This window comes from Coccidioides posadasii, chromosome 1 (assembly GCF_018416015.2).
Source record: "Coccidioides posadasii str. Silveira chromosome 1, complete sequence".
Lineage (NCBI taxonomy): Eukaryota > Fungi > Ascomycota > Eurotiomycetes > Onygenales > Onygenaceae > Coccidioides > Coccidioides posadasii.
In genome coordinates this window covers 339,308-362,106 of record NC_089407.1, presented here as the reverse complement: position 1 = coordinate 362,106, position 22,799 = coordinate 339,308, and the positions used below count along the sequence as shown (strand labels likewise).

The following is a 22,799-nucleotide window of genomic DNA, read 5'->3' as shown; positions in this document are numbered from 1 at the left end:
ATGCCAATACTTCTAGCATCACGCTTCGAAATTTAGTAAAATAGGAAAAGGATACTCGGTAAGGACTGTTGTAAGGTGGAGTAGCTCCATTGGAGGAATGTTAGCGGGAAAATGTTGTTGGCAGCGGGGAACGGTGATCCGCGTGCAGAAGTGATGTGTCGAAGGGCTTGCATATTACACCGGCCCCATTTTCTCAACTAGGATGTATAAGACCGGTGGTATCCGCCGTTTCCAACATCTACCTCTATACTCCGTACTTCTTCAAACACTTTTGAGTGGGTCAGACCAGCTGAGATATCACTTCACTTCCACTACCACAAAAATTTTAGAGAGAGAGAGAGAGAGAGAGAGAGAGATCCCGGCCAGCCGGACAGCGTCACTGCTCAACAATGGGTTCTATTACCGCTTCAAGGATTGACCACATCACAATTATCCTCTCCGAAGAAGAGTTTGAAACCCTACCTCCATGGCTTAGCGAGAACTTCACTATCATCGAGGGTGGTAAACATACCGGTTCGTATACCACTTCTCCAAGAAGAGAAGAAAGAAGCGCGCTGACATAGAGATTTGTGAACCGGTTTAGGCCAGGCTAGCCAGCTGAAGCTCATAATCTTTGAGGATGGTACCTACCTAGAGCTCTTCAACTGGTGGGGACCGCCACCAAGCAACCACAGCTGGGGCCGTAAAGAGCCAGGCTTGATTGACTGGAGCATCTCATGCACATCTGCGCAGAGCAGGGATGAGCATTACCATGGCATCGACATGCGTGTAAACAAAAGTCAAGATGGGGATGGGGGGCTCGGGGTACGGTACCCAATACCGACCAGCCAAGGACGAACGACACCAGAAGGCAAGAAGTTCCATTGGACGCGTGCAAACCCAGAATTCCACGACACAGCAAACACACCGGACGCAGGGAAATTCTTTCGCACAGGACGTCTAGATGCGCCGTTCCTATGTTACGACGGGACACCTCGGGAAACAAGACTGCGGTTTGGAGATCCATCACGGACGACACATCCATGTGGCGCAACGGGTGTAGATCAGATTGAAGTGCTTGTTCCGAGTTCGCACGAAGCAAACTACCTCAAATTACTTGCCAATTTCACTGCCACGCAGCCGGGTACGAGTGAGTCCGGAATTGGCAGCGTGTTTAAGCTGGGATTGCCAGTGGAGGGTGAAGGGAGCGAGTGTACCGTCTGGGTGCACGGAGAGCGAGGTGCAGAAGATAAGCAGTGGTTAGCCAGCAGAGGGATCGGGCCCATCAAGCTGAAACTGAGGGCGAAAGGGAGAGAAGGGCATGGAGAGGAGGTTCTAGGAAGCGAGGGTTCAGCATCGCATGTGTCTTTGATCTGGTGATGTGTTTATAGTTCCGTACTCCAAGACTTTAGCTCCTTTCGGCTTATTCAATACACTGACCTGCTCGCGGGACTTGAGTATATCTTGTGCAGAGAAAAGTTCCCTTTTGCCAGCAGCCGTTAAAGATATCCTCAAGCGGAAATCCTTCCATGCTGGGAAGCTTCCCTTCTTGGGAAAACGACCCGATTGATTTGTAGCTCAGGGCTTCGTAGGGATGTTGACAGGCCACATGGTGTGTAAAATTTAGCGTGAGGAGTCAATTGAGCTATCCGTTTGTGGATTTCGAGATAGGTAATGACTTAAGCTCTCGGCGCCAGTGGTTTATTCAGCCTCAAGCGGTATATTGGCAAGCATCAAAATAGCCGGCGAAGTTACTTGCAACCTTTGGAAGGCTGAGAATGGAGTCACAGCGCGGGCTCTGCCGGAGTGGCCGATCCGCATTCGATCCGGGAGGGATATAGCGCAGCATTATCGCTTTTAACGATGAGAGAAACGCCATTTTTGCCGAAGCAGCTTATTATCATCGCCAGAATACCTGCCTGTTTGAGGATACGGACTCATCGAGCGACATCTTTCGCCGTTGTCTGTCACCCAGATAGCGTTTGCGAGATCGTTGGGAGCAAAACGCGCTACTCCTGACCAAGATGGGAAAAGGAACTTGTTGCCCGCAAAACTCATCCATGTCTTGAAGCACGTGAGCCACGGAGGGAAAAAAAAAAAAAAAAAAAAAAAGAAAAAATTCTGACAGCTTGTGTCGGTAGTCGCAGCAAAACTGTAACAAACAAAACTCGCAAAAAAAAGGGTCAAAAAGGAAAAGCCCGATGCGGGGCTCGAACCCGCAGCCTTGAGATTAAGAGTCTCACGCTCTACCGATTGAGCTAACCAGGCAGCTTTTTGATGTAGCGATCCTATCGACTTGGCTATAACATGAGCAGATGTTGTCATGGTGAAAATTTGCACTTCGAGACTTGGAGAGGGTCCCCTTTGGCTAACCTGGTGCCATCTACGCACTGTAATCTTCACATTCTTAGCTTAATTTTGACTTTTTCTTTTTGAAAAGTACTAAGGAAACGGAAGCAACTGTTCATGACCAGGCAGAGCAGTAAAAGTTTTCACATTCTTCTGCTAGACACTTCACCTATGCTTTCATCTAGTCGCCTAAACTCGCATCCTGAGCAAATCAGGCAATACAGCCATGTACCAAACATCCAGGGGTATCGAGCGGCGAGGAGCCACCAGCTGGATGCAAAACGATAGCAAAGAGAGGGATGAAGAAGACATAATAGATGCACGCTTTCTGGAAAATAAACGCTCCAAAATGAAAATCATGTACAAAGATAGACATGCCCTTACTCGATCACGGTGGACTCATTCGAGGGGACCGATGTGGGGCCGGTAACCTCAAACGACAAGGTTATACCAACACATTTCGGAGGAACGACGTCCAGACCACGGCGAATGCCCAAATAGCCAACCAGATTCGGAACGAACCGTGGGCACGAAGTGTTTGCGCCTTGTGCGTGGGCTCGAGGTGAAGGGCGCGTGACACGCTGCAACTATGTTCCGCAAACCAATGAGCCAGCACCAAAATGTTGTTTGGTACCATCGACGTGGTGGCTTGAATCACCACAGTAAAACGGCTTCCGCCGACTGTGGTCCTCCCCTCGAGGATCCACCGATATCTTTGTTGGAAGGTGGTCGTGTAGCCTGACGCCTGGTCCAGTTTGGAGAAGTTACTGCTGTCAGTGGGGCTTTGGCGGGCGTGGGGGGCAGTGCTGGATCGGGATGAAGAGGACGACGGCACGGTAGCGCTGACAAATCGTTGTGAACAAGATTGAGCAGCGTTGGGGGTAGAGCTTTCCGGAATATGTTGATCGAGAAGAACGTGGCTCTCCGTTGAAGCGGACGTCTCAATCAGGGTCCTGCGAGCTCCGGATGGCTGAACAGTAGCATTATGGCCCGTGTAACGCACGTGGACATTGTCTGTGTCAACCTTGACACCAACGGACGACATTCTTACGTCTGCGAGTGTATTTGTGCCTTTGTTCGTGGTGCGTCCAAGTTTGAATGATGAGACTGGCGAGGTGTGGGTTGGCATGCATGGCGAGCTCTGCGCAGCAGCTTGTAGCTGGTTGTCGGCCCTGTAGCGTTGGGCTAGACTAGCATGGGCGATGGTGCCAACAAGAGGAAGATTAGCCGGTCTTTGGGATGCAGAGGGTGACGCATCTTGCACACTGCCTTCCCCAGAGTCCCCAGACTGCAAAGTTTTCCCGACACAAAACCGTTTCTGTTTTGCCTGGCATTGAGTATGCACAAGTTTCTGCATGGGGTCAAGAGCAGCAGCTTTGTCGAGGTTTTGGAGATATTGCCAACGAAGCATATCCTCATGGCAACTCGTGCATTCACACGGTCCCTTCGGGTCTAGACTGCCTCCCGGACACCAAACGTAGCCCTCCGTGGGTGAGTTCGTCGTCGATCGAGATGAATCGACATTCTGAGAATGAACGGTTGAGGACTGTCTGCGGAGCATGGCATCGCAAAGTTTTGAATTCACCACGCGCTGCCCGGCATTTTGCTTCGAGGCGAGTTCTTTATCGACGCAGGTGCACTATGGGTCTCGTTAGTTAACCTCCCCCCAGAAAACCAAAATGGGACGAAATTGAAAAGGTTCCTTACCCTCTTGTGCTGCTTCTTATGCTTTTCGCATGCACCACGACTGCGCACCGCAAGGTATCGCTCTCGCTGTGCTTGGGTTCGAGGGCGATGACGGCGGGGTAAGCTTGTGGCAGCATTCATATTTAGGTCCATCACCAACTCCAACCCCCCAGTCACTGGGGGCCTTGCCGCTGGTTGTTGTTTTGACGGGACGTCCGAACTTGGAGTGGAAACGGAAGTGGTGAAGGCTGCGGAGGATTCGCCGGGTGAGCATTGTTGCGAAGTGAGGTCTGTTAGGATGGCATTGTCGAAAAGGGCGGAGTTGCATTCGCTCGCTGAACCCTGTCCCCACGCCACTGGAACCTGGTCGTTGTGAAACGAATTCTGGAGTGAACTCATGTTTGGTGAGCTGAAGCTGGAACCATTATCGGATTGGTTGGAAGCATTGGAGGAATTAATAACGGCGACGGCGTCATCACACGCATCCCGTAGTCTCTCCAAATACAAAGCAATTGACGCGTCGCGCTGCTTTTGCTTGCGGGACATCGGGCGAGGGTCAGCCTCAGCTCTCGCACGGGCCAAATCCCGGAAAGCAGCTGCGATTTGGTTAAAAGCGGTCTGCGAATTGTCATCACGGTTCCCGGGGGTTGGCAAAGGTTCAGAGAACGCATCGAAATTTTGTTGAGCGTTCATTTCGGCGAGAGCCGCACCGTCATCGAAGGCTTGGTGTCCGGATAGAAAAGAGGCCAATTCTTCGTCAAAGGCCGTCGAAGTGCTGAACGAAGGGAAATCTGCAGCTTCAGGCACAAAAGCGGAGTCTCCGTTTTGCACAAAGCCGTAGTTGTCGGTGGCGAAAGTAGGCCATGTGTTGGGTGCCAACAATTCAGAATCGTTCATTGTGGGTGCGGAGGGCGAAGTCTCGGAGGCAGCGGCCATGAACCCAGGGTATGCAGAGCCAAATTCTAAAGGAGGAGTGGAGAAGAGATCCTCGTTCAGCATCTCTTGCATCCACGGCTCAACATCAACGATGGTTTCAGTCACAGGGCTGCCGCTGTAGTTTGACTGGTTGGAGACAAATGAGCCGCTCATTTCAGAAAGGGGCTGAGCATCGGTTCCTTGGCGAGTAGAGAAAGTCGATTCCATGGCCATGTTGAGTTGTTGTGACATGTGTAGAATCTGAATAATAACAGGTTAGTTGGGTACGTTTCTGGTACGCCGACGGCTGCTCACGTACCAGGCTCACCAGATATCGGCAGGTGGCTAATTGGCGTGTTGGGCGGTGGATGCAAGGAGCTGTCCGAGAATCTCGAATAGTTATCTGTTACTCAGAATCATTCCAAGCAGGTCGTGTGCGACTATCCCTACCAGGCGCCGAGGGCCCGCTTTTTTCAGCAGCGATAGGACACGGCAATGTGACTGAAGGAGGAACTTGATGTCGCAACGAATGATAAACTTATGCGTAGGAGGTTGTTTCTCCTGATCCTCTTCTACAAGTTATGTCCAGCCTAAAACAAGTTTTCGATTTGAAGACACACAATCAATGAGAGGAGAAGATGAAAACAGATGAAGAACAAGAGGAAAAGAGGAAAAGGAAAAGGAAGAGGGAGGGCCGGCGCAGATGGCTGCCTGTCGCGAGGTTCTTATCCACCGCTGGCGGGCTAAACGGAGAGTCGAATCAGGCGACGCCCGTCTTCCCGCTAAACCGTATCGGGACTCCGACGCCGCCAGGGCAATGCTTGTCCCATCCAATCAGATCGCTGAAATTTGGATGAGTCAGGCAGGATTATGTCACCGCCGCCCGCACTCGAACTCAATGCTGCGGCTGAACGTGAAGGGCAGGCTGGAGGTTCAACCGCTGGCTGCACGGCGCAGCATAAGCTTGCTGTTGCGTTTCTGCGAGCATCCTCGGAAAACGAGTCAGACGTAACTATTGAAGACTTGGATGAGCAGATGACTCAAAATTGCTTCCAATTGGAATTGACCTATTGAGAATCTAGCTATCTCTCATGCTTCGCATCTTACGGCCGCAACCTTCTCCGGCTCCGTTCCGTAAGTCTCGCCGTACATCGAGAACGCTTTGCCAACCTCTTCTTTGCCCTCTGTATCCTCATAGAGCTGGCACTGCACTTTGGCCCAGTTCACGTCGCCAGTCGCCGAGACCACCATTGCTTCAAGCACAGTGTTGCCAAGCCTGGAATGTCTCCCTACAGACGCGTCTGGTTAGCGCTAGCCGAAACAGATGTTCTAGAACCGATACGGTTCGCATACCAAGTGGCACAGTCTCTCCTAGCTTGACATCTCCCTGCGTGAAGTCGTCGAAGCCCGTCCGAAACTGTATTCTCACCGTCTTGTCCGTCTTTTTGCCGTCCGACTTCTTCAGCGATAACGGCTTTTGTCCCGGCGGCTCCAATTTGTCCAGGCTGTCCGAGCAGTAGAATGAGCCGATAGGAACTGCTTCGGCGTCCTTTGACGAAGTGAACGTGGCGTCGTTGGCCGCAGAGAAGGCGTCCCCCAGCTCATCGCGGCCGTGAGGGTCACTGAAGGCCTGGCAGTAAACGTGTTTGTCGGTCACAGACGCACCGATACCGGAGGCAGCAAAGCCTAGAAACGAAGGTGAGTTCCCAGGAAGAGTGCAGTGCATCGGAGAAAAGTGGTGGCATACGATGTGTTCTTTCCAACTCATCCATATTCGCGAGAAGGCCGACCTCTTTGTCCTTGCCGGTTCGGACTCTGATGTGGATGAGATCCGCGGCGCAAACAGCCGCGAAGCAACACAGCAGGATGGTATGCGCTTTCATATTTTCCACTCTGCGAGACCAAAGGGGGAGAGAAAAAAGGCCTACGCAGACTTTGTTTTGCTGAGGAGGCAGGGTATAACTAAGCAAAAGCGGCAGCCGAACTATCGTTGGGAAAGCTCCAACAAACCCAGCGCAGGGGAGATTATGGAATCAGAAGTCCATAAGGCCTGGTGACTTTCTGTCCCAAAATAAAGAATCTGGGCACGATATTTCGGCAGTCGCCTGAAGCACCATATTGACGGCTCAGCTTTGATTGTGCTCCCGCTCCGGTGGGCCAGGGAAATAGCGCGTGGTACCACAAACGCTAATGTGGATTGTGTTGTTCCTAAACTGCTAGTCACCAGGCGCTCCGTATCCCGGAACCAAACACTCTGTGGGTTCGTATTACTTCTTCTCCCGAGGAGTTGAATGGACCTCTTCAAGGGGAATTAGACCTGCTTTTTCCCATGTCACGAGACAGTAACCGATCAAATTTCGAGATATTATTGAGGTTGAAGGTGAAAGGAGCCGGAGAAAGCTCGAAGCAGTCATATGCCAAGACACTAGTTTTGGATGTCCGAGCTTGGCAATGGCGCAGTTTCCCAGCGGGTGGCTGTGATGTAATCCATTTGTTCCAACCAATAGCCGCGCCGCATCGTCATTCCGTGGCTGCCATTGGACAATGGTGTTTAGCGTCCGGCCCCACATGGCTCCTGACAGCGGTAAGAGCTTGGTACGGCGCACGTCAAACACCAGAGCCACATATCATCCTGAACCTTGAACGGAGGCTCCCAGTTAAGAAGACTTCGACCTACAGCTCTCAACTGTGCAGCCAAAATTGAAAGGTAAAAACACCCCACAACATCGCTGATGTTGAGATCCAATTAACCTTTTAAGAATGAATAGAATTAACTTCATGAAACTACATACATATATGTACTGCATTGGTTATGATTACACACAAATCGAAGAAAATCGAGACGCAAAATCATTAGATATTAGTACAACATGAGTCCCGAAATTCACAAGCTTTGAAACCAGTCCACAACGAGCGAATATGCCAAGGGGAGTAGAGTGTACGCGAATGGGGAAAAAAAAAAGAGCTCAAATGATACATAAGAGCCTGCGTCTCTGTCCTGGGGAGTATCATGACAAATGCTTAAAATGTTTTCAGTTTCCTTTCCTTTTTTTTTTTCTTTTTTTCCTTTTTCCGAAAGTCTTCCTATGACTCTCGTGCAACTCACCCACATCCAATCAACCAAAGTCACATCAAAACTCCAGCTTTATACGAAGAGATACCTTTCCGCCCCAACTCCATCTTATGCGTTATCTCCCCTCTTCTAAAGCAGTCAACCGTTTCTAGAAGGTAGTGATCGAGCAGGCCAGTCACTGCCAACCATATACCCACAGCCCGCAATACTTTCGTTCAGACTTGAGACATCGTTGGCTGCGGCGCAACTCGGGATGATCGTCGATGCGCCCGGCGGCTAATACCCATCCATCCCCCAGTCATAGTCATTCCTGAGAAGATCGTGGTGAGGAGGAAGGTAAACCACAAGAACCAAAGAAAAGCAGTTGATGCCTTCGCCTCGCGGCAAGTCTTCGACAGAGATCGTGACTGCTTCGTGATAGAGTTGTCACGGAGCTCATCCTGGAATGAAAGGCGTCAGTATTCAAAGTCCTTGCCTTCTTTTCTTCCAAGGCAATCATGAACATACATCATTACTGCAATCTGGCACATGCAATTTCGATGGCAGCGCCACAGCAGCGCAGAAGATGAAAAGTGTGTTCAACAAGTCCACAAGGAACAAAATGACTGGGTGAATCATGAACATCTCACTGGCATTAGCAGCTATGAGATAGAATAGCGTTGCCAATGAGAAAGCTACTGCGAACATAACATAGTTCACTGTCGACTGACTGTGGTCATCGTAGTCATTCAACATATCACCGATCAGGCCCATCACAATGGTTGCGAATGCAACCTAGATCAAATAGAATCACGTACATCAGCAAAACACCCATACATAGCTACAACGAATGTAATCATGGTCAATTTGGATAAGTGCATACCTGCAACGCCCTGAGGAACAAATTCAATGGCTTCATTGGGACCATGTTGGCGGTATTAATAGCGAGTAGCTCACTATAGCCAAGTACAGTATCAACTGTGATGAAATCGTCCTAGAATTAAAGTGATCGGTTTTTGTACGCAGTATCCGAAATGCACAGAGATAAAGCGAATCGTTCAAATTCCGACAATGGAATTGCATCAACTTGTAAAAAGAACTCGTCGGACGAGCTGTACCAGAAATCAGGGAATAGGAGAGTGCAGAGCTTTTATCCCGGTCCGCGCGAACTCCGGACCTCGCGGACCAGTCATGACGATATGGGCAACCTGGCTCCCATACGTCATTGCTCACAATCCAAAAATGCTGGCCGACTCACTAAACTTTTTCGGCGACTTCTGTTAAACTTTTCCACGTGGCTTTATTCATCAGAGCGTGGATTTGTCCTTTAGAAGCATATAGAAGAGGACCGGTGGTTGTCATAACCCTGATTTGTCGAGTTGCAACAAGGTCCCCGAAGTGGAATATCTAGTGAGAAACCAATGCACGAGATGCTTTGGACCGTTGGAGGCTCCTTGTCAAGTGGAGGAAAAAGCCATGTGGGAAAAATCTTAACACGCAGCTTATTGATTGCCCGTAACCCTAATTTGATGGTGTCCTCGAACCGACATATGGCCGTGGAAATGGCGACCATTATTAGGTTTGACGGCTCGGGACAGTTTGAAGAAACCAACATATACTCCGTTGTGTTATACAGGTAGCCAAGAATGACGTTGAATGTAAAACAAAGACGAATGCCCTTATATCCCAATTAAAAGCATGTTAGCCCACGAGGCCCAACAGTCATCAGTATCATGATGCTCATTCATCATAATGCCATTGTACCAACAAAAAACTGATCAAAAAGCAAACCTTTTCTGGCTGAGCGACGCCGTACCCCCACCCCACAAAGAAAGGCCAGCTGGATGAGGAAACAGAAAGTTGCAAAAAGGGGACGATCTAAGTCGCTGCCGCTAATTGCGCCACCAAATCCGATGCAACATCTAAGAATGGATATGGACTCGTAATTTCCTTTTCTTTATTCCGGAACCGCTTGCTGATGGGCCGCCATTCAGTTGCACTGCCATCACCCTCAATGCGCACGACATTTTGATAGCCGTCACACTTGAAGTCGACCATGTAATTGTCCCGTTCAAGTTGGTAGAGCTGAATGTCAATAAACACCCAAACGCCGTAACTCAAGGTCGCCGAATGGGATGATAAAGAAGAAGCTGCTGACAACCCAGCTCCAAACCCCGCACTCCCGGAAACAGACTTGTCCTCCTGATGTAGCACTCCGCCCTTGAGGCTTACGCGCCGGCGCAATTCTTCTAAATCACTCCTGCTGCTGTGGGCACTGCTTGCGGGGCCAGGAGCCAACACGCCTTGCTTCAAAAGACGAGCACGAATGAACCACAAATCTTTTGGAATATAATATTCGGATGGGACGTCCCGATATTTACGCTGCAACGGCCCAGGAATTTCAGAAGTCATCTCCGGAACTCGGTCGTCGTCATGATTGTCTATAGCATCAGATAAGCGAGGAACATGGAAACCCATGAAAGTGAAACATGCAAAATGAACTTACCTGGCTCTGCTGGTTGTATTTCCCAGACACCCCCTTCAGCCTGGATCGCTTTATAGAGACATAGCATCGCCTCATACGGCAAATTGCGCGATCTAATACCGAATTGCCATTTACGAGAGCGCTTGGGTTGACTGGGGACCTGTGTTAACATCTCAGGAGGTTCATACTGAAGTTTTTCCAGGTCGACCACGCTTCGTGAGTGGGGCTTGAGCGCCCTAGCAGTTGCAGCTTGTTCTTCGGGCGAGCGCTCTCTAGGAGTCCCTGAAAGGTCGGCTACCTCAATGTGCTGAGAGTAATCCTGTGGCGGGCTAGCAGCACGAGCAGTCATATCCTTGGTTCGTTGATCCATGATTTGATCGTGAACGTATGGAAGACTGGTGGGGAGAATTCTCACATGGCTCACACGAGATTCCGGGGTGTTAATCGGGGTGACGCGGTAGGGCGTAAGGGGCGTAATAGGTGTGTCGCGAGGAGTGGAAAATCCAGGTCTGGCCGCGGTGCCAGGGCCTTGGGAGGAGGCATCTTGGCCTTCTCTAGGCTGAGGGGATGAAGGGCAGCCATCCAGCTCCGTTGGGGCTAAGCTTGTCAGTTCCATGGTCTCAACGCCAATTCAAGTTACGCCCGCCATGTAACATGCGAGAGGCTGAAATATAGAAAACATCAAACTCACAGTTTGTCTGCATCATCTCATTCTCCACCACGATAAAGAACGCATCCTTAATAGCACTAGGTTCAGGTTTTCGTAAGGCTTCTTGAATATCCTCTTTACCATACCCCATTCTCCTCTCTAACTTTGATACCGCATTTTCCCGTATCCGCTCTCGAACCGCAGCTGGCTTCCCAGGTGCAATCGAACGGAGGTCAATGGCCTTATTCGGATCAGCTCCAGTTGCGACAAACTCCTCTGCAGGATGCTGTAGATATTGTGGAAGGTCCTTCTTGAACCAAGAGTCCCGGCGAATTTCCGGAATAGTGATCCGGTGAACAGGATGAACCTGCAGCATCCGCCTGATCAAATTGGCGGCACCGGTGGAAATATATGATGGCATGTAAAAATTGCCGGCAGAAATCTTCCGGAATAGGTTGGGGATGTATTCATCGTCAAAGGGAAGCTTTCCCACCAGAAGCACGTATAAGATCACACCACAGCTCCAGACGTCGACCTCAGGGCCCGCATAGAGTTTGCCGGAGATAACTTCGGGCGCTGCATAATTAGGACTGCCACAGCTGGTCCTTAGGAAATTCCCATCCGTCATGATATTGCTCAATCCGAAATCAGCAATCTTGACATTTTTCTCTCTATCCATCAGCAGATTCTCCGGTTTGAGGTCCCGATGCACGATCTTATGACGGTGGCAATACTCCACTGCGCAAATGATCTGCTGGAAGAATGTACGTGCTTCGTCATCGTTGCATTTCCCGCGACTTACAAGGTAATCAAATAACTCCCGTTCGGCGTACTCCAGTACCATGACTATGTCGGTCTTCGTAGTGATGACGGTGTATCTGCAAATCGAACAGTCAGTAAATGGATCCCCAAAACTATTTTTTTTTCTTTTTTTTTTTTTTCCAGCACGCAGCGAAGCATACAATTTAATAATGTGCGGGTGTCTAAGGAGCTGCAGGTACTGAATCTCGCGTTCTACTCGTCCGACCATATCTCTTGATAAGAGTTTCCGCCTTGAAATTATCTTCAAGGCTACCTCCCTGCCGGTCGCTTGGTGAATCGCCAATTTAACTTTTCCAAAGGACCCCTCGCCGAGTATCCGCACGGTCTTGTACTGCTCCAAGCGCTGCATGTCTCGGGCCGTCGCAGGTGACTGTTCAGGAGGGACCGTGAAGGGTCTCGAGGGTGGTGGCATGGAGGGATGGCTATGGGAAGTTCGATCATCTTTCCCGTCTCGGTCAAAGGACGGAAGAGATATGGAGAGGTCTTCATCGTCGAAGGCCGCAGCCATGACAGCCGTAGGCTAGCGGGGTTGGCAGTGCCGATTCAGAGTTGCTGTAATCGCTTTCTCAAGAAGGATGACCTGATGCCCATTGATGGAGGATGTATGGTGTGCAGCTATCCAAAAGTCATCAATAAATGCCTTCTTTTTTGCCCTTGGCCAATCGTTTGGAGGTGGAGTTGCAGGGTGGTGAGCTCCGTAACGGGTCAAAAGTGGGATGGCGCAATGGCGGAGATTTGAAGAAACCCCACAATTTTCATTTTGTTCTTGGGGAACTCTGAAGCAAAGAGATGCATTCACATACCAGCTTGTCTGAGTTTTAGATGATTGTAGATGCTGCCAGCAATCTGTTGTGCATTTGGTCTTAGGGAAATGGGAGAGTTCAAGAACGTGATTCTCCTGACGGCGATTTCCACTGGCGTTTGTTTTGTTGGAACCAACATGCTTTTTCTCCACCGTCCAACAACCAGAGTTTCTCTCGCAAACCAAAACTGCCACCCACGTAAGTTAATTATACTGACTGATGTTCTGTGCAATCATCTTAACTAGAGCTACAAAAGCCCTCAACTAATTTATGATTGAACAGCACCGACGTGAAGGAACTTAGTTACAGGAAAGCTCTCGCCCAAAGTATGGGTATGTAACCCTGAGATGCCATTAAGTTACACAATGCCAGCAGCCAGCTTCATTGGTGCAAAATGACACGTTCAGCAGACCTTATTGCGGCAAACTCACTCTAATTGCTGTAGCATCAATAAGGATTTGTCTCCTTATGCCCTGGGAAATTGAAGCGATGGAGCAGAATAGATAGCGGGCTGCTTCCTCTCAGTCACATGAAGCAAGGCTTTTTAAGGAAGAAAGGCAATCAAACTGCACCCGCCAATACTCTGTGGTTTGCTTCTCTTTCTAAAAGCTCACTGATATCCTCAAGACTTTCAATATCTTAATTATTTTTTATATCCATGCCATATCACATATCAAACAGCATTTACTGTACATATGTATGGTAGGTATTCTGCCATTTTCCCATACATGCCGCTATGTTTTGTCCATGCGAATTGCCCAATCATCCATTTCCGACAATGCCGTCTGCAACGAGAAGCTCTGTGCTTAGTAGCTGAAAAGTAGAATAGGGGAACAGGTAGTTAACCCCAGAAAAAGCAGAAATATATAAGACAGTGGAAGAAAGGAGATGTAGAATGAAGAAAGATTTCAACGAAATAGGAGAGTTTCCGTCGCCAAACCCCAAAACCCAAAAACGCCGCGCTACATCAAAAAAGACGTGATCAGTTAAGAAGCGGTTCGCATGCCCCTCGGAAGGCCCGCATTCGTTCATCCGTCGTCCTCGGCATGATCGACCTCAACGTGCGGGAAAGAATGCTTTTCGTTGAGGTCGCCACCGCTAGTGCCGTGAAGCCAAACTCGCTTCCATGGACCTTCGTGGTGATGGCCAAGGGTGGCGGCCTCGCGATCCTGGCGCATGCCTTCGAGAACAGCTACGATTCCACCATGGCGTAGCCTCTCCAGCACAATGTTCATACCCTGCTTGCTTTTGTGAACCGCATCTCGGGTTCGCTTCACACCGATAAGCTCGATGGTTCGCTGGAGGCCGGCCGTGGACCATGCGGCAAGAAACCCTTTCTTGTGAGAGTCCTCGTCGGAGTCAGGCGCTGAATCGGCCTTGGTGGAGCGGTTGAGCATCGATTGGCCGAGTCGAGATCGGAAAGTCACCGTCGTTTTGACGGTAGTCCACTCGTCCCGTCTGTCGTCGATGCTGAGAGCTGACGAAAACGCTGGCGTGCCAGGGCTAGAATCATCCGATCGAAGACAACGCCGATAGACCTGTTTCTCCACCACGCTCAAGATGCCGGTCCACTCCATATTTCGAGATTCAGTTTCCATCCAACCCTCCTTCACATCCACAACGCTGGTCTCCAGGATAAAGCTCTGTCCAGAATTTTCGGCGCCGCCAATGCCCTTGGGCAGCAACTTGAGCATCGCCGAGGGGATCTTCGACCGCTTCAGGTGCAGTCGAGTGGTGTGCAGCCGCTGGGTCTCGGGGTCGACATAGCGGTCAATGACATCGGAGGTGAGAACATGACGAGAGTAGGGATTGGGGTAGCGAAGGAAGAAGGCGAGGGAGACGGCGGGGAAGCTGTAGTCGTAATTGAAAGTGTTCTCGAAGAACTTCATCGTTTCAAGCCATCAACATTCTCCCCACAGAGGGAAAGAGAGAAAGAGATTGTTCAACGAGGCGGAGGGTCGAGCAGGCGAACGATGGACAGGATGGCAGTTGGTCAATTGGGGGCGAGGAGTGCGAGTTGGTGCGTGCTTGTCGGTGTATTCCCTGCTGGCTCACTTTTTTCTTGCTTTTTGGCTGTCCAATACGGAGTAGAGCTTCCAGAATCGGTGTAGGGACTAGGCCAAATCTGGACTAGACCGCAGCCTGGGCGGACGAAAAGTAACTCCGGCCGCTGAATAACAAGGTTTGAAGCCTCGCTGACGACTTTGGATGTCCTGGTTGGATGAGATCGCGGCCCGCTAGTCTGTTTCGGGAAAGAAGCCACCCCGGGGCCCCACCCGCCACGGGGGCTCGGCTGGGCTAGGCTGGGCGTTGCATGCAGTTGTTGGTCGAAGCGACGGTCGAGAGGAAGCATGTATATGTACAGTAGTCCGTGCTGCGTACAATTTCCACATGTTCAATACCTTGGCCAGCTGTATCTATAAGGTGAAAGCATACAAGAAAGGGGCCTTGATTTATACACGTGTGTGTGCTCCAATGCAGATGTATGTATGTATCCATAGTCCTCCATGGTTAAATATATGTAAGCACTGCGTACTCCGTATGTGTAGCTGGATCATCCAAGCTCGAGAACGGCTCTGATGAAGCCCCGCACGCCATTGCTTAACCAAACCTCTTCGCCATCGACCAGATCATCGACCCCAACAACTTCTTCAACACATAGTCCTTCTTCCAAAGCATACCGACGCGTTGTACCCGCGTTTCCTCCACTGCTCAACGGCGGCGTAACCCACACCTCTTCCAGTTCCTGTCCGTGCCCACCGCGGCCAGAGTGGATCCGGCTCCGCCTGAAGTACGGAGTCGTAATACTCCCTTCCATCACTTCTCCCGATGGACTGTATAGTAGTACCTCAACTGTCTGCTGGGGCGACTTGATTCCTGCCCGCTTCCGTGCTGCGTCGTACAATTCACGCTGGGTAGTCTTGTGTCGTGTGAAAGGGGAGGGTTGTGTGGGCTGTGAGTCTAGCCTGAGAACCCAGGACGGATATGAAGGTGCGGACGAGAATGGATGAGATGGGCCATCGAGGGCGGGCAGAAAGAGAGCGCCCGGCAGAGGTGCTGTCAGTGGTGTGAATTCGGCTTTAATATCACCTTCCTGGTCAAGCAGGATCCGCATCCGCCACCGCTGCGATTGCGAAGGGATCTTCTGGTCGAAGAGCTTCAAGAGGCCCCCGTGCCCGCACTCTCGCAGGCGGGACACTGCTTTTGTCCACTGAAAGTCGGTTGCAGCGGATAGTAAGCGGTCATAGTGGTAAGGGAGCAGGTAGTAGGCAGAATTGTGGGACGAGCGCAGAGTTGCGAGGGCAGGGTCATAGCAAAGGGTAGAGATAAGGTGAAAGCCGACTGGAGGGTCATTATTCGCCATATCGAAAACAAAAACTTCGAACAGAGGCTCTAGGCAAGGTACTCTGGACGGAATCTTGTATTAACTGCCACAATTATTAATTATCGCCGAATCGAATTGAGGATTTGGTACATCGCCTTTCTTACCGCTTCCTAGTTAATCTACCACCCAAGTTAGTACGGAGAAGGCCTGTTTGACTCCAGTTTAGCATGCGCCCACTCTGGAAATCTTGTATGCTGCTTTTCTTGCCCACAAGACCGTTCGTTAGATGTATTTGTTCTGCAAAGAGCACTAGGCTTGGATTGGACCTTGCCCGGTCTTAAGTCCCATATGCTGAATTCTGGCTTGGCATGGCTGACCTGAGATGACAGAAACTTTTCTGCTTGCTCTGCGAAGGCCCTGAGTCGCCGTTGGTGGTATGTCTTTGGGCTTTTGTTTCGGGATTCGATGGCTACTTATTCAGCGTTTTCTTTAACGCAAAGGATGACTTATTTAAGCTCCCACTGAAAATTCCACAGAAAGGACATCTCCAAACCTATGCCTTGAAAAGACAAGATAACAACACAGTTGTGAGTTGTTTAACTGAGTGGCAAGACGTTTTGTGGTCGGCAAATTGGAGTCGCGAGCGTGGTGAACCAACTATTACATAGGTTTACATAATCACGCGCAGCATCGCAGCAATTTTTTCGTTGTTCCGGGAATTCTCAAGGAACAAGAAGCTCTGTGTTAACATATCAACTATCCCTCATATCCTATCAAGACCAAGGAGTGGTGTCCGTGCTTCTGTCATCTCCCCTTGCTTTAAAAAGGCCCCCAATTGGCGTGTTTGCGTTACCCTTTATGAGTTATATAATTCTGATCCGTTGCTGGAGTTAATTTCACATCCTCTTTTTGTTTTTGTCTTACCTTCCTTCTATCCATCCTTCATTGGCACCCTCATCGCAACCCACGGCCGCCCTCTGGCTTCCAATTGAGCTCCTCCCAATCCGGATTTTATCTCTAAGGCTCACATCATGTCTTCCGCTAAGCCTTCCCAGGCCACAGTCGTCCCGGTTCCAGCCGCGGAAACTACCATCGTCACCACACCCGTCTCATCATCTTCCTCTTCGCTTTGGGATCGCGTCTCCAAGTGGGCATCTGAACACAAAGCCCTCGTCTATACGATTGCCGGTGTTGCCGTCGTTGTAACGAGCGCCGGAGTTGTGTATTATTTGTCCGACTCCGGACGAGTGCAGGCCGCTATCCAGCCCGCAGAAAAGCGGAAGAGCAAGAAGGAACGGAGGCGAGAGAAGAAGAAGGCCGAGGAGGAGAAAAAGGCCGAGACAGCAAAGCTTTCTGAATCGCGTATGCTCTGTCAAATTCTTAGATGATGGTACCACTTCTTGATTGAACTGACTTGAGATTTGTAGAGGCGAAACCAACAGAAGAATCGGAGGAGCTTCCAGAAGTCGATGAGACAACCGTTCAAGCCTTGGATGCAGAGGTATGTCCGGGTAAAGGACTACACTGAAGTGCTGTTCTAATTCAAGCTACTCCTAGACCCTCGCCCTCTACGCTGGGAAATTAAAGGCTGCAGGCAATAAAGCTTTCGGGTCAAAAGACTACAACAAAGCGATCGAACTCTATGGAAAGGCTATTTTGTGCAAGCCCGACCCCGTCTACTATTCTAACCGCGCTGCTTGCTATAACGCGCTGAGTGAATGGGACAAAGTAGTGGAGGATACGACGGCGGCAATTGCGATGGACGATGAATATGTCAAAGCAATGAATAGAAGAGCAAACGCCTACGAGAAGCTTGAGAAGTATGGAGATGCGCTCTTGGATTACACTGCTAGCTGTATCATCGACGGTTTTGCCAAGGAGTCAAGCAAACAAGCCGTGGAAAGATTGCTCAAAAAGCTTGCTGAACAAAAGGCCCGAGTTATCATGGAGGGTAAAGGCAAAAAGCTTCCAAGTGCTACCTTTGTTTCCAACTACCTCCAGAGCTTCCGACCCAAGGCAACTCCAGAAGGCTTGAGTGAAGAGGCAGAGCTGGATGAAGAGAGCGGCAAGGGCCAGCTACGAAACGGCTTCCAGGGCATTGCCAAACATACCAGCGATGGTTATGAAGAGGCTGCTCGTGCTTTTGAGAAGGCCCTAGAGTTGGGTGCATTGGAGGACTTTGAAGCTCTCGCGCTAAACATGCGTGCAACTTTTACGTACCTAGCCGGTGACGCTGACAGTGCTATGAAAGACCTGAACAAGAGTATCGAACTCGACCCGTCGTTGGTCCAGAGCTACATCAAACGTGCCAGCTTACACCTGGAGATGGGCAACCGGGAAGCCGCCGCGGACAACTTTGACCTGGCCCTGCAACAGAACAAGGATGACCCTGATATCTACTACCATCGTGCCCAGTTACATTTCATCCTTGGTGAACTCGCCGAAGCCGCCAAGGACTATCAAAAGTCAATAGATTTGGACCGGGACTTTATCTACTCACATATTCAGCTTGGTGTGGCACAGTATAAGATGGGCTCTGTCGCTTCTGCTATGGCAACATTCCGACGAACCCTTAAGAACTTTGAAGACGTTGCGGATGTTTATAACTACTACGGAGAATTGCTCCTCGATCAGCAGAAGTTTTCGGAGGCCATCGAAAAGTTCGATCGAGCAGTTGAGCTAGAGAAGAGCCACAAGCCTTGGGGTATCAATGTGCTTCCTCTCATCAATAAGGCCCTCGCTCTTTTCCAGTGGAAGCATGACTTTCAAGAAGCTGAAAACCTCTGCCAGAAGGCATTGATCAGTATGCACACTCCACCACACATCATTTAACCCATTTTACATATGATGCTGACAATTGATTCCAGTTGATCCCGAATGCGACATCGCTGTTGCCACCTTGGCCCAGCTGCTCCTCCAGCAAGGCAAAGTCTCCCAGGCACTTAAATATTTCGAGCGAGCAGCCGAATTAGCACGTACCGAAGCAGAAGTGGTCAATGCCATCTCCTACGCTGAAGCCACCCGCGCGCAACTCGACGTCCAGGAACGATATCCCAAGCTGGCAGCCCGATTGGCCCAGATGGGCGGTGCTCCGGGTCTCGGCGGCGTCTTCTAAGCCCATGGTGTGAATACAGTGATATCAAGATTCAAGACTCTCAGCAGATCGGAGGTGCCTCGCGCTACTTTGTACTTTAATAAACCATGTTTTGTTTTATCCTGGCTTCTTGTTGCCTCTGATCCTGAGCTTCTTTTATTGTTCCGATCTGCTTGTGACATGGGCGTGGGCCTTATGATATTGCCTAGTGATCTATCTGTATGTACCCACAGATGTACATGCAATGTTGCCCCAACGATATGTTCCCCGCAACTTCTTTGTTCAGATTTTTTGTATTATGAATTGCTGTACTTTACCTTGCTACGTTCTTTTCCTTTTTGCTGTTCTTTCAATTTCTTAAAAGATCCATTTTTTTTCCCTTGCCGGGGCGTTCTTGTTCCAAAAGAACAAACTAAACAGGGGGATACGGCTCGGATTGTGGTGGGAATGAATATTTAAGGACTGCCCGTGTATAAAATGAATTTTAATCGAACGACTCTTCTCTCCGTGGCTTTAAGGGTTAGAGTGGACGCGTTCCCTGCCGGGTAAATACCGAACACCTACACCAGTCATCTATACGGTCTACCTTGGGGAGTACCAAATATGCACATTCGTATCGCCGCGGAAGGGGCAGCATTCTTCTTGAAATCTGGAGCGGGCATTGACTCCAGAACTGCAGCATGAAGTCGGTTGCATTGCCTTAATTGGTAGGCCAACCAATGTCCATAGGTGGGGCAATGCTGCAAATGTTATCGTGAGAAATAACCTCATCATAAGTCAAGGAAAACCACCCCCCCAAACCAAACACAGCAAACATCAACACCTTGTCTTCCATGTATCGCCCTCGGCACTGGTCAACAGACATCAAAATTAGCCCGCGTCAGAAATCTTGATTTTTCAGGTCTCCTGCCGGGTCTCCCACATTAACCAACACTCCCCGCTCGATACGATATCCGCAGGGAAAGCTTGACGTCATTTGTCGCCACGACCAAACAGATGGAGAGCTCATACTTTACAGAGCGTGTACCAATTGCTGCTCGATACTCAGTTCTGTCTCGCAGCGACAAATTGAACGGCTGTTGCAGCATCTTGATAGGTTTACTCTGTTCGATTGACTGCTAGCATTACAGATTCAGCTTCCCAAAATACTCCTAAACATGTCGACCTCACGCCGTCCAACCAGCCGGCGTGAGCCAGAGCCGAATGTCACCTGCATGGGAATGTGCATGTACGGCATTGGAGCCGGGCTCCTGGGCGTTGCCGCGTATGGGTTCCCTTTATATATCCCCTGAACTCACATTAACTACTACTTTATCAATTGCGCTGCTAACAACGTCTGATCCACCAGCATGACCGTTGGCGAAAAGGTGGAGCAGTACTTCACCGGCCGCCCTAGTTCCCTTGTTCCCGGCCGCGCTCTCGAAAGCCTCCTCAAACTCACCCCGCGTCCCGACAGCCAGATGTTCTCGCTCAATGTATTGATGAGTTACACCCAGGGCGCCGTGGCGGGTGTGGCTCGTGCCATGATGAGTTTCCACGGGATCCGGGGGCCCATTGCCGACTTCTTGTTCGTCGGGGTGAGGCTGGCAGTTGATCAGGCCCTGGAAGTTTGGAGTGGGGTTGGCTCGTGGCCTTGGTGAGCAAATTTTAGTTCTCAATCGATTTAATACGATCTGTTGTTAACAATATGCGATTCAAAAGGAACTGGCCGCCGAGCGAGCAAGCCTATGAATTGCTACATAAGACGGTGTATGCATTGTCAACAGGATACCTGGTGGACTGTTGGCTTCATTGAAAGCTGGGGTTCACATTGGTATACTTGATCATTGCGGCACTCTGAAAAGACCATAGGTTCAGTTACTTCACGTCCGCATGTACATTAGGTATATCCAGGTATATAACTTTTTCTATGTTGAATGAAGGCGTTATGGTCTGGCTCTTGACCCTGGATTAATCGGAATTAAAGAGAATTTTTGGTACTGGTCTTGATTAGCACAGTAATGAATACACAGGTACCAAGCATGGATCCAGATATATTCAAAAACTCACGTCACAGGTGGTACAATGTCTCCAACCCAGAAAGATTTGATCAGGAGAGAATAACATGCCAGAAGAGTTCACCAAGATATAGTCGTTGTGTCCATCTCATATATGTTGATCAGATCATCGTGATGTCCGGTTTACGGTGAACCCCCTGTATGTTGAGTTTCCATTTGACAATTCTATTTCAAAGTGACTCCGCACACGCGAGGGTTGGAGCCTCCTGTGTCAACAGTGATATATGTGTCTTGCTCCAAATCATTAGGGCAGATCCCCGTCTATCCACATTAGCCTCGCCGACCGGGCCATATTGGAAGGTAATAATACTATTTCAGATGCACGGAGCATTGAGGGCTACATGTGCGAGTCGGATCCCAGCTACTCCTCCAGCGACGTTCAGCCGTACGGCAGTATCAATGAGTGACGTGTTTGTCAAATTCAGCGGTATCAGCTATTGGGTACTGTTGGCGACCCTCTTAACAAGGTGTCTGGTGGTCTCTTTGGGTTTCGTCATGTTTAGCTTAATGCGCCCTGTGCTTCAAGTCCTCGACACTTTTGGAACTCAGGGTTTCGAAAAATTCTAGGGATTAGTTATCTTTCCGGAATAACATATGAAAAGATAAAACGTCGATTTAACAGTGGCCTCTGCTGAGAAGTGGATCACCCTGCCCATCCATCCTGGAACCACCTAGACAGGCTGCAAGTCTCTAGAAGGACGGGGCGCGAACACAACCACCGTTCTAACGGAGAATGCGTGGTTGTGCACGGTGCAGAGGGGGAATGCGGAAGGGGAAAGGTGGAAGGTGTGGTCATGGCATGTGAGGATTGATTTCGTCGGCCGCAAGCGGAGAGACGGGCTCGGAGATGGATGGGCTCGGGAAGCATGGGGCGGTTCTCTGACTCCTGTTGGGCCAGCCCTTGGACTTCAAAGGTTCCAAAGTGGAAGCTTTGCCTCGAAGGTGCCCGGAGGAATTCATTGTCCGATGCCGCCCCAAATGACGCTAAGCCATTTGAGAGTAGCCAATGGGTCCACTTGGTCTAGTTAGGTCTAGCGCCGTGGGGTACGATAAGGTTTCAGCTTCGAGCTGATAAGCCGCTGGCTGATGTCATTGTGAATCACCACCCAGCTTGGGGTAGAGAGAGAACGTTTTTCTTTTGAGAAAATTCGAAAAAGTTGAAGACCCTGGTCTGGGTAACTTTTGAGATTTCTACCGGTGGGCTTGTGCGGACCATAGAAAAGCTCTTGAGGCCGGCCCGGTCTCGACGATGTGTCTACGCCCGCCGTACTACACACACACACACCGGAGACGAGTGAACCGTCAGACATGGGTGCGAGTGTGAGATGCTCCACGGCACCATGGATCCTGAAGCTGGATCTGTCCATCGTTCGTTTTTGTTTCCGCCTGTCATCCTGAGGCAAGGCTATTCTGCCAGCCTGAGCCGGCAAGCTCCGCCAAGTGCGTGGACACAATGATGTAAACTTGGGGAGGGAAAGGAGAAAAGCTGCCTGGGGGAGCAGCAGGATGCCCGCGCCCTTGCGCTGTCTGCTCAGCCGCTTTGGGGTGTATCTAGTTATGTAGCTATGTACAGGAGAGCACAG

General features: G+C 50.0%; 9 protein-coding genes and 1 non-coding gene across 10 annotated transcripts; 3 read left to right on the top strand and 7 right to left on the bottom strand.

Annotated features, from left to right (window-relative positions):
• Positions 1 to 71: 71 nt before the first annotated feature.
• D8B26_000041 (uncharacterized protein) lies at positions 72 to 1,435 on the top strand. The gene is made up of 2 exons (XM_066123099.1): positions 72 to 513; positions 584 to 1,435. The coding sequence occupies exons 1-2, from the start codon at positions 390 to 392 to the stop codon at positions 1,357 to 1,359; spliced, it is 900 nt and encodes a 299-aa protein (XP_065979171.1). The 5' UTR covers positions 72 to 389; the 3' UTR covers positions 1,360 to 1,435.
• A 739-nt stretch (positions 1,436 to 2,174) lies between these two features.
• D8B26_000040 lies at positions 2,175 to 2,247 on the bottom strand. The gene has a single exon. It is a non-coding gene; the product is annotated as a tRNA-Lys (tRNA).
• Positions 2,248 to 2,443: 196 nt separating this feature from the next.
• D8B26_000039 (uncharacterized protein) lies at positions 2,444 to 5,599 on the bottom strand. Its single transcript, XM_003067738.2, has 3 exons — positions 5,249 to 5,599; positions 4,036 to 5,190; positions 2,444 to 3,967 (listed from the first exon to the last, which is right to left on the bottom strand). Exons 2-3 carry the CDS (start codon positions 5,179 to 5,181, stop codon positions 2,774 to 2,776), a joined length of 2,340 nt encoding a protein of 779 aa, XP_003067784.2. The 5' UTR covers positions 5,182 to 5,190; positions 5,249 to 5,599; the 3' UTR covers positions 2,444 to 2,773.
• A 384-nt stretch (positions 5,600 to 5,983) lies between these two features.
• On the bottom strand, positions 5,984 to 7,280 carry D8B26_000038 (uncharacterized protein). Its single transcript, XM_003067739.2, has 3 exons — positions 6,677 to 7,280; positions 6,283 to 6,615; positions 5,984 to 6,218 (listed from the first exon to the last, which is right to left on the bottom strand). Exons 1-3 carry the CDS (start codon positions 6,810 to 6,812, stop codon positions 6,019 to 6,021), a joined length of 669 nt encoding a protein of 222 aa, XP_003067785.1. The 5' UTR covers positions 6,813 to 7,280; the 3' UTR covers positions 5,984 to 6,018.
• A 449-nt stretch (positions 7,281 to 7,729) lies between these two features.
• Positions 7,730 to 9,100, bottom strand: D8B26_000037 (uncharacterized protein). The gene is made up of 3 exons (XM_003067740.2): positions 8,865 to 9,100; positions 8,510 to 8,776; positions 7,730 to 8,442 (listed from the first exon to the last, which is right to left on the bottom strand). The coding sequence occupies exons 1-3, from the start codon at positions 8,907 to 8,909 to the stop codon at positions 8,218 to 8,220; spliced, it is 537 nt and encodes a 178-aa protein (XP_003067786.1). The 5' UTR covers positions 8,910 to 9,100; the 3' UTR covers positions 7,730 to 8,217.
• Positions 9,101 to 9,596: 496 nt separating this feature from the next.
• SNF1 (Protein kinase) lies at positions 9,597 to 12,445 on the bottom strand (the record flags this gene model as incomplete). The annotated part of the gene is made up of 4 exons (XM_003067741.2): positions 9,597 to 10,422; positions 10,488 to 11,063; positions 11,158 to 11,993; positions 12,078 to 12,445. The coding sequence occupies 4 exons, from the start codon at positions 12,443 to 12,445 to the stop codon at positions 9,860 to 9,862; spliced, it is 2,343 nt and encodes a 780-aa protein (XP_003067787.1). The 3' UTR covers positions 9,597 to 9,859.
• An 875-nt stretch (positions 12,446 to 13,320) lies between these two features.
• D8B26_000035 (uncharacterized protein) lies at positions 13,321 to 14,754 on the bottom strand. Its single transcript, XM_003067742.2, has one exon. It carries the CDS (start codon positions 14,627 to 14,629, stop codon positions 13,769 to 13,771), a length of 861 nt encoding a protein of 286 aa, XP_003067788.1. The 5' UTR covers positions 14,630 to 14,754; the 3' UTR covers positions 13,321 to 13,768.
• A 392-nt stretch (positions 14,755 to 15,146) lies between these two features.
• D8B26_000034 (uncharacterized protein) lies at positions 15,147 to 16,623 on the bottom strand. Its single transcript, XM_066123098.1, has 2 exons — positions 16,230 to 16,623; positions 15,147 to 16,168 (listed from the first exon to the last, which is right to left on the bottom strand). The coding sequence occupies exon 2, from the start codon at positions 16,102 to 16,104 to the stop codon at positions 15,295 to 15,297; it is 810 nt and encodes a 269-aa protein (XP_065979170.1). The 5' UTR covers positions 16,105 to 16,168; positions 16,230 to 16,623; the 3' UTR covers positions 15,147 to 15,294.
• Positions 16,624 to 16,823: 200 nt separating this feature from the next.
• Positions 16,824 to 19,446, top strand: TOM70 (TOM (translocase of outer membrane) complex component). The gene is made up of 4 exons (XM_003067743.2): positions 16,824 to 17,427; positions 17,493 to 17,566; positions 17,623 to 18,868; positions 18,933 to 19,446. The coding sequence occupies exons 1-4, from the start codon at positions 17,097 to 17,099 to the stop codon at positions 19,178 to 19,180; spliced, it is 1,899 nt and encodes a 632-aa protein (XP_003067789.1). The 5' UTR covers positions 16,824 to 17,096; the 3' UTR covers positions 19,181 to 19,446.
• Positions 19,447 to 20,186: 740 nt separating this feature from the next.
• D8B26_000032 (uncharacterized protein) lies at positions 20,187 to 21,172 on the top strand. The gene is made up of 3 exons (XM_003067745.2): positions 20,187 to 20,423; positions 20,508 to 20,795; positions 20,861 to 21,172. The coding sequence occupies exons 1-3, from the start codon at positions 20,317 to 20,319 to the stop codon at positions 20,952 to 20,954; spliced, it is 489 nt and encodes a 162-aa protein (XP_003067791.1). The 5' UTR covers positions 20,187 to 20,316; the 3' UTR covers positions 20,955 to 21,172.
• Positions 21,173 to 22,799: the final 1,627 nt, after the last annotated feature.